The sequence below is a fragment of the Neophocaena asiaeorientalis genome, unplaced genomic scaffold, assembly GCF_003031525.2.
Source record: "Neophocaena asiaeorientalis asiaeorientalis breed wild unplaced genomic scaffold, Neophocaena_asiaeorientalis_V1.1 scaffold1247, whole genome shotgun sequence".
In the NCBI taxonomy this organism is placed as follows: domain Eukaryota; kingdom Metazoa; phylum Chordata; class Mammalia; order Artiodactyla; family Phocoenidae; genus Neophocaena; species Neophocaena asiaeorientalis.
The window spans coordinates 267,044-275,885 of NW_020174329.1; the positions used below are offsets into that span (position 1 = coordinate 267,044).

Here is an 8,842-nt window from a genome sequence, read left to right on the forward strand (position 1 = left end):
CCACAACTACTGAGCTCGCGCGCCTCAGCTAGGGCCCGCGTCCCGTAAACTACAGAGCCCACGCGCTCTTGGACCCGCGTGCCGTTGACTAGAGAAGAGAAAACCCGCACGCCACAACTAGAGAAAAGCCCGCGCACCACAACGAAGAGCCCGCATGCCTCAACAAAGGTCCTGTGTGCTGCAACTAAAACCCGACGCAGCCAAAAGTTAATAAAATAAATAAGTAAATAAAAAATAAATCTTAAAAAACCAGCCCTGCCTCTTCCCCGGCCTTTGTGTTTGAAGCAGTGTTCACCTCTAAGTCCGGTCCCCACTACCGGGACAGCCGGGGGTCTTGGTGAGTCACAGCCACCCCTCATTCCTGCTCAGACCCTGGACCCTGCCTCCCTGAGGTCAGCCAGTGCCTGGCCACTCCCGCAGGCTGATCAGCCCGGAGCCGCCCCTAAGAGTGCTTGGTGCCCGTTAGGGGCTTGCGCTGGGTGGGAGAGCCTTCTCCCCAGGGTCTGGCCAGGCCCCGTCCCCCCGCTCCCAGCAGCACTTGACCTGGGGGGGCGTTGGGGGAGGCAGGAGGAGGAATACAGGGTCTGGAGCCGGACCTCTGGGCTTGGATCCCAGCTCTGCGCCATGGGGACTTAGCCCTTCTGTGCCTCAGGTTCGTCGGCTGCAAGCACGGAAGAGGGAGTTCTGTGCTCGTCTCTGGCTGCCCTGGAGACCTAACTCAGGTTCTGGGCCTCATTTTGAAATCGCAGGTTCAAAGATTAGGCACTGCATTAGTCAAGGTCATTGTAGCTGCTTACACTCTAAAATCCTAGCTCCTAATAACTCAGTAGAGGTTTATTTCCTGTGGACTCCTAATCGGGGGATCTCCTCCAGGAGGTGGGGACTCGGGATTCAGGCCCTTTGGTCCTGTAGCTCCGCACCTTTTATCAGGTAGCTCTCGGGAGGGGAGAGAGCAGGGAGGCCCCCCTCCCGGGGGTTTTGACGGCTTGGGCCTGGATGCAGCACTTCCACTCGCTCTCCTGTGGCAGGAGAGCAGCCGTGCAGCGGAGGCTGGGAAACGCGCTCCAGCCGTGCACGGGGGAGGGTGAGGAGAGGGGCTGCCCAGTCCTGCCTTCTGGTCACACGTGGTACACCTCACCCTCAAGGACAGCGACCTGGAATCCTGTCCAGCCCCACCATCTGTTCATTAAGGCAGCGCTGGCAGCGATCACGGATAAGCCCCAGGTGTCTGTGCCTTGCCCTTGAACTTCGAAGATCCTCTTCACGTTTCCCTGTAGTTCCCCTAAGAAACAGGACGTGAAGAACGGGTGAAAGGCCACTGAGGACAGGAAGTGCCTGATCCAGGGGCTGTGAACCCACAGACACGGTCCCACCCTGCAGAGCCCCGTTGAGTTACAGGCCACGGCCCAGGGAAGGAGGACCTGGGTGTTGGGTGCCTGGGTGTATTTTTTTTTCCCATCAGAATTGTGGTGTTTTCTCTCGTTGGAAGCTCATCAGTGCCAGTTCCAAGCACACTGAATCATTAGACGCGGCTTAACTGATACTTTAAACATGACTGCAGAACGGTGGGGGGCATCTCTTTGACCAGGTTGTTATAGTCATTTCAAGTGGCTTGTCATTCGAATAAGTAGATAGTTGACATGACAAAGATTTTTGTATGCTATTTCCATTGTTTGAAAATTTTAAAAACTCTTTTGTCATCGTGCACACACAAACCTCTTAGCTGGTCAGAGCAGCTCCTGAGAGCAGGCCAGGCTTGAGGCTTTTCATTTGCATTCGTGCTGTAAAGTAGCTACTTGGATGTCTTCTATGAGTGAGACCCAAAGCAAAGAAAGCATAGGAGGGCACCCCGTGGCTCTCGGGGCCTGTTTATTCTTTGAAGAGAGAGGCCCAAGGGAGACAGTCCTTGGAGATCAGGGGTGTCGTGGGCTGGCAGCGCTGGCCTGGAGTGTTTCTCTGATGGCTGTGGTGGCAGAGGGACTTCGCTGGCATCCTCTGTGGCCCTTGGGCTGTGCCCCTCCACCCCGTCTCCCCAGGCCATCTGAAGCCCAGAGGCCAGAGTAGGCGTGGCCCTGGGTGCACCCTTGACCGGCCGGGGCTGTTACCTGCACTTCCTGAGCACAAGGAGGGTTTCGGGTGCGTCTTCTCCACTTGGAGGGAAATTAGGAACCGGGCAGGGCAGAGTTCTGGACGCCTTCTCAGGGCCTCCCTTCTCATCTCGCGCAGCGTGTCCGGCCACATTACCCGAGGCCCAGATGGTCTCGGATGGTCCAGGCCATTCTGGACGCCCCGGGGCCTGGGAGGCAGCTGCGAGAGGAAGCATCTCCTCCCTCCGGTCATCTGCACTGACCGGTCGTCTGTATCCCCAGGGATGCCGGGGGACCCTGGAGCTCCCCTCCCAGAGCCTTTGGAGTCATCCGTGTCATCTGTTGGCTGGTTTTAGATAGCATCCTTGCACACCTGCTCCCACGGGGCCCACACGCGGGTGGGTGGGCTGGATGGCTGAGTCCTCAGACTGTGGCCTCTCGGGATGGAGTTCTCCACTCGGCTGCTGACCACCAGCTCCTGACGCCGCGACAGGCTACTGCTTCCGACGTCCCCGGCTTGAGGGTTCACCCGAGGGGGGAGCTGGGACCTCCCGTGGTGGCTGGCGCCTGCCTCTGCCAGTCACACTGAGCCATGGAAGCAGGCCGGTCGCCAGAACCCCCGGAGGTGGGAACTGACTGTGGATAATAATGAGAGACCCCTTCCCCCATCCCACCTCGCACCCCAGGCTGCAGCCACTTCATTGCTTCTGACACAGCCGAGGGCCCTTCCAGCTGAGAGCATCCCGAGATGCTTGAGTCCTTCCCGTAGGGACCTCTCAGAGCAGATGGCACTTCACACACGAGCTCAAAACTTGAGTCTAAATCTCTCTAAGCCGTGAGGCTTGAGAACAAATAGAAAATATCTTGAGTTTGGAAGTCAATCCTTAAGGCCCCAGCTCACCGGAACTCCAGTTTTTCCTACTTCGTGACCCCTTCAGGCAACCACACGGTCTGAGATCCCACGTGGAGGAGCATCAGAAAAAGTCTCGGAGGCAACTGTCGGCGCTTAAGAGACCCAGGCCCCGACCTCTGGGTTGGCGCCCCTTCTGGCTCCTGAGCAGCGTTACTTCCTGCACAGACTTTTCTGTCTACCGCCAGAGACAGGAAGGACCTTTCTTCACCTGCAGGCTGTCCCAGCCGTTCGGGGGCCCGGTAGGCTGGCTTCCTCGGCAGCTTGGTCTTGCTGGGGCAGGAAGGGGCTACCCTTTCTGAGTGCCAGCTGTCCGGGCAGGAAACAAATGGGCGTCATCCCTCCCGGAAGGCTTTGGGAAGGTGGAAGCAGGCACAGCAGTGGGGTCTGCTCAGAAGACCCACCCCGTTGGAAGAGTCTGTGTCGAGGGATAGTATCGATTTCTGGAGACGGGGCTTTATTTCATCTTTTTTTTTTTTTTTTTTTTTTTTGGACTTTCTTTTGAAGTGCAGCTTCTTACAGATATTTCAGCAGCAGCAGTGCCGCGTGGGTGAGGGATGCTCCCAGAGACTTGGTGCTCTGGGAAGATGAACGGGAGACACTGGAGGAAAGGCCAGCACACCTTTCGGTGCAGTGTCTCTGGGGCCGGGCCGGGACTGAGGGCTGGCAGGAGTCCCAGGGTGAGGTCTAGGGATGCACGTCTGTGGCGTCTCTGTCCAGTTCTGTGTCTCCACCTACCGTTGTGTTTAATGAAGTCGAAATTTAAACTTTTGAGAAGTTGCATAATAAATTGCTAAAATATTGTCAGTGCCTGTTTACAAACTTGAGAATGAAAGTCAGGTGGGTGACTGTCTCCTAAGTGAGGGTCATACCAACCCTGGGGGCTTATAGGCAGGAGGTGTTCAGTGGCTGCTCAGGAGTCAGGGCAGGGCCTCGCTGCGGACACTGGTGTCCCCAGGGAGTAGTGTCATGACCCACTAGCAGAGTGGCTAATTAATCCTCGAAAGCCTTCCCCCCCTCACGGACTGGAGCGTTTTGAGAGCACGGTTTTCCTTAGAGAAATCCCACCTAAGGTGATGAGAGCGGCAAGCCTTCGGTGACCCTGCGAACATCAGGGCGCTGTCGCCACTGTTGGGCCCTTTGGCCATGGGAGTCGATCGGTCCGTGGCCTAATCTCTCTCCTTTCTGATTCCAGAGCCGAACACGGTCAGCTACAGCCAGTCCAGCTTGATCCACCTGGTGGGGCCTTCCGACTGCACCCTGCACGGCTTTGTGCACGGAGGTAAGGACCCGTGACTTGCTGTCCCCTTCCCGCTCCTGGTTCCTTGTTAATCCCCCCAGGAGGCCATGCTGCCATCTGACCCAGTTTAGGCTCTTGTGTTTAATGAAGTGTACATTTAAACTTTTAAGAGGTTGCATAAAAAATTGCTGAAATCCTGTCGACGCCTGTTTTCAAAATTGGGAATGCAAGTCAGATGGGTGACAGTCCTAAGGGAGGGTCACACGCAGCCCTGGGAGCTCATGGCCATGAGATGTTTAGTGGCGGCCCGTGGGTCAGGGCAGGGCCCTGTGGGGGACAGTGAAGTCACCAGGGAGTGACAGTGTGGCCCGCTGAGAAGGAGGCTTAGTTCAGCACGTTTTTGCCTCTGGCGTTTGCACGTGTTTCTTCCTTTAATCAGATTCCACCTCAGAAAATACAGGCCTTGAAGTTCCCAGCCTGGGAACCACGGCTGGGACACAAGAGGACTTAGCTCCAGGCTCACAGAGGGACACTTTTTACTTTAACAGTGTGTAATTATTTTTTTGTGTGATTTAGGGAAAATATAAGTAGCACATCAAACCCGTAACTTAATGGAGATTATCATCTCAGATGAGGTCAAAGTAAACTTTAAAAAACAAGTCGTTTTAAAGAAAAACGTAAGGGGAAATGTTCTTAAATGGTGTAGACGTTAGCAGAAGTTGTGTGGGCAGTGGAGTCCGGGCACCGCTCCTCTGGGGGCACCGAGCAATTCATCGTCCCCCAGGCATGACTGGAACTTGCACGTGCCGTTCGTCTGCACTCTTCGTTTCCAGTGGCCTGGAATGCCAAGTTCTCCTTGCTTCTCCACTCTTGAAAATTCCTATTGATCCTTCAAAACCCAGTTCCAGTGGTACCACTCTGCAGGATTACACTGATACTTCTACCAGGGGATGCCTCAGGAGCAGGACTCAGTCTTATTCTTTGTGTTGGCTCCAGGGTTTCACACAGAGCCAGGGAGGTGCTTTGCAGAAGCTTGTTCCGTGAACAAGAGGCACAGGTCAGGCTTGGGTTGAAAAGCTTGGGATGAGGGGCCCTGGACCTGTCAGAATCAGAGAATGGGCCCTGATCTGAGATTTTTTTTTTTCCTTTGCCATACACGGGCCTCCCACTGCTGTGGCTTCTCCCATTGCGGAGCACAGGCTCCGGATGCGCAGGTCCAGTGACCATGGCTCACGGGCCCAGCCGCTCCGCGGCATGTGGGATCTTCCCGGACTGGGGCACGAACCCGCGTCCCCTGCATCGGCAGGCGGACTCTCAACCACTGTGCCACCAGGGAAGCCCCTGAGATATATTTTTCAAGTTTGTTTCTTTTTTTAACTAATCCTCTTCTGTGTATTTCTTTTTTCAATTTCATGATTATTTTCCTCTTTCAACTAAACACTGCTCGCGACGCCCTTAGATATGATTAACTTAGTCCTACCTAAGGGAAGCTCTACTTTACAACAAAGGGTGCTTTCCAGCCCCGTGAATGTTGTGACAATCAGGGTATCTTTCTTCTCTGAGAGCAGCCGTGGCCTTACCAGCCTTCTTGTTCTTTGCCAGCCCTTGCCAGCCAAAGGCCGGCCTTCTGTAACTGCTAAGAACTGTCTTTGAGCCTCATAGAGCTCCGCTCTACCTGAAATTTGTGAAACTCTATGCTAGAAATTTTGCTTATTTCATCCAGATGTTGGAAGTTCACTAAATGTGGCATTTCCATCATCACTGTCTCCTTGGCAAAAAGTTTATACTCTTCAGTCCGATCTTTCCTCACATGCTGAGAGGCGTCCGTGAAATGCAGGAAGCGAGGGAATTGTTGGAATCCCCTAGAAACCTACAGCACATCGTGCTCATTTACGGAGGCTGTGCGGCTGCATTTAAAACAAGCGCGTTTTTTAACGTGTGTTAAAGAAATGTCTACAGTGGCTTTACAATGTTTAGTGCCTATTTTCGTAGGGGTTTTGTGCTCATGATTTGAAAACCATGCCTAATAATCTTACCAAACCTAATCACTTCTCATAGTGCCTCATAACTCACCAGGCGTGGAGGAACAAAATAAATACCGTACTGGAAACACTGAGCCCTGTGATTTTATTGTATTTTCCTATAGAGAGAATACTGTCGGCGAGAATGGTGTCTAAGTCATTTGAATGAAAGTCTCCTGTAAACTGTAAATCAGTAGATGCCAATCGCAGGAGTAAACGGTGAACTGAGATGGATGCTAATTTGGCTTTTATTCAGTAATTCTGCACTGCGTATGGGTCTTTGAAAACCTCCTCCCTGTCTTGTTTTCTGTGATTTTCACACATGGGATAGTCTTCATCTTGAGGACTGGCTCCTACCCTGCCACTTAAAAAACACACATACAACACAGATCTTGGCAACGCTGAACTGGTGAGAGATGTAGTAGGAAGGGTTGGAAATCACAGATGGAATCCAGGACTCCTGTCAGACGCTGGGTCTTCCCTCCTTTCCTGGCTGCAGGGACAGAGCCTCCGATAATTCATCGAGGGGATAGAAAAGACGCAGGGAGAGAGCAGAGGACCCTCGTTTTGCTGTGTGGGAAGGCGGGCTGGCTGCTTCTCCGTGGTTCTGAATTTCAGGGCCTCTGTGCAGAAGCGCTGGCCGGGCTTTTGGCTTCTGCCTTCTGAGTCCTGCATGAATCAATGTGCAGTCCTCTCTTTCTCCTCTTGGTAGTTCTGGGATCTCAGCCCAGAAAAGGCCGTTTCCCCTCCGCTCTCCCCTCCCCCGTGGTCGGCTGAAAGGGGTGACCCAGCAGCTATCTGCGGGGCTGTTTAGGTTCTTGCCACAGTCACTCACCCGGACACCCATCCTTGATGAAAACACTCGGAGTAGGAATTGATTTTACTTCCCGAACATGATAAAAGCCCTAGAGTGAGCATCTTACTCAGAAGGGAGCCCAGAGGATCGTCCCCTGAGGTTAGGAGTAAGGCGAAGGACCCTAGTTAATGTTGTTTTGGAGATTTTAGCCACTGCAGTAAAACAGGAGGAAGAAAATAAAGGCACAGGAAGTGGCAGAAAAGAAGTAAAGCTATCTGGCTTTGCAGATGGTGCAGTAACATACCTAGAGAACCCAAGAGATTCAGTGAGAAAAGTAACTCAAAGAATTAAAAATTCAGTAAGGTAGCAGCATATAAAATGAATAATAATAAAAAAGGCTTGCCTGAAATAGAAAAACTTCTTGTCATTGTTTTTGTTTGCAGGTCTGTTTGTTTTCTAAGGTGTGTTTTGTGTCAGTGAATTTTAACTCGGATCATGAAACATGACTTTTTCATAATTTGATGAAAAGGGGGCGTTGGTTTTGTGTCTGCGCCTTTGATTCATCTTCTTGAAGATGGCGTTGCCTTCTCCCGTGTTGGCTCCTGAGATGTCCTTTGCTCTGATTTCTTTCCTGGGGGACTCTCCTCGCCCGGCCCTCTGTCGGCTGTTTCCGCGTGGGTTTCCCAGCCCGAGAGGGGGTGTTGCTGCCACAACCGGTCGGATGTGAAAGGAGTCATGCTCCCCAAAGCCGGGGCCACTGTGCTTTGCCAAGACCCATCTGGCCGTGAGGGCCAGAGCAGAGGGGGAGACCCCCGTGATGGGGGCACCCCAGCTCTGCCCGTGGTGTGCGTGGCTCTTAGCCGTGGGCCCCTGCTGCCTCGCGGCTCACGGCTCCCTGCGCTCAGCCTGTGCCTTTCTTCCCCTCAACGCGCCTCTTGCTCTCCTGCCTCGGTGTCTTTGTTCACCCTGCTCTTCCCACCTGGCGCCGTCCGCCTGCCCATCCCAAGTCCCACGCCCTCCTGGTGCCCCCTGAACCCCTCCGTCCCAGGCAGCTGCACGCCCTTCACCCCGCTCCACGCCACGGCCTCTCTCGTCCTGCCCCCCGTGCTGGTTGTGGTTTTCTCAGGCGCTCGTCTCCTGGATGTCCCCCTGTCCCTTGCCTGTCTCCCGTGGTGCTCTGCAGAGAAGGAGCTCGGTGAACGGCCATTGAGCGAACGAAAGAAATCTTTTGGAAAGACGGTTTGAGTTGACGCTGCCCGGTGGCCATGTCCTGAGCCATTGGCAGCTTTTCTCTGTTAGAGTCACGGGCCGTAAATCCAACTGGGCATGTGACTCCCATGTCCTCAGACTGAGCTGCCGGGTTGGGCCCACTCGTAGGACAGGCTCTGCCCCGTGCTTCACGGCGCCCTGTGGTGCCCACGTTCCTGCAGGGGACGCGTGTCTGTCTGCCTGACCCCCTCTCCCCACCCCCAGCACCGCGCTTTCTGCTCGGCGCCCTGGGGTGTCTGCACTCCATCCCTCCCGTCCCCCGAGTCCAGTCCCTCTCAGGGTCCTCCCTGGAGCCTGCTGCAACCCGTGCCTCCTGTCAAGGTCATTTCTGACCCAAAACCGGTGGGCGGGTCTGGCCCTCACAGTTCAGCCGGCTCCCCTCCACCCTGCCACCTCCTTCCCAAGGCCCAGGATCGCCCTTCCCTGCTCTCCTCCGCCCACTGCCACCCCTTCAGTCCCTGTGCCGTTCCGCCTTCCTTCCTGTTCTGCCCAGCATCGGGTACCCGGGGCCCCATCCTC

General features: G+C 54.5%; 1 protein-coding gene across 1 annotated transcript in view; it reads left to right on the forward strand.

Annotated features, from left to right (window-relative positions):
* Positions 1-8,842, forward strand: part of ACOT7 (acyl-CoA thioesterase 7) — a 66,107-nt gene that overhangs the window by 20,796 nt on the left and 36,469 nt on the right. Inside the window, exon 5 of the mRNA XM_024756118.1 lies at positions 4,193-4,279. Within this exon, the coding sequence (XP_024611886.1) occupies positions 4,193-4,279 (87 nt within the window). The remainder of the gene's footprint in view (positions 1-4,192; positions 4,280-8,842) is intronic.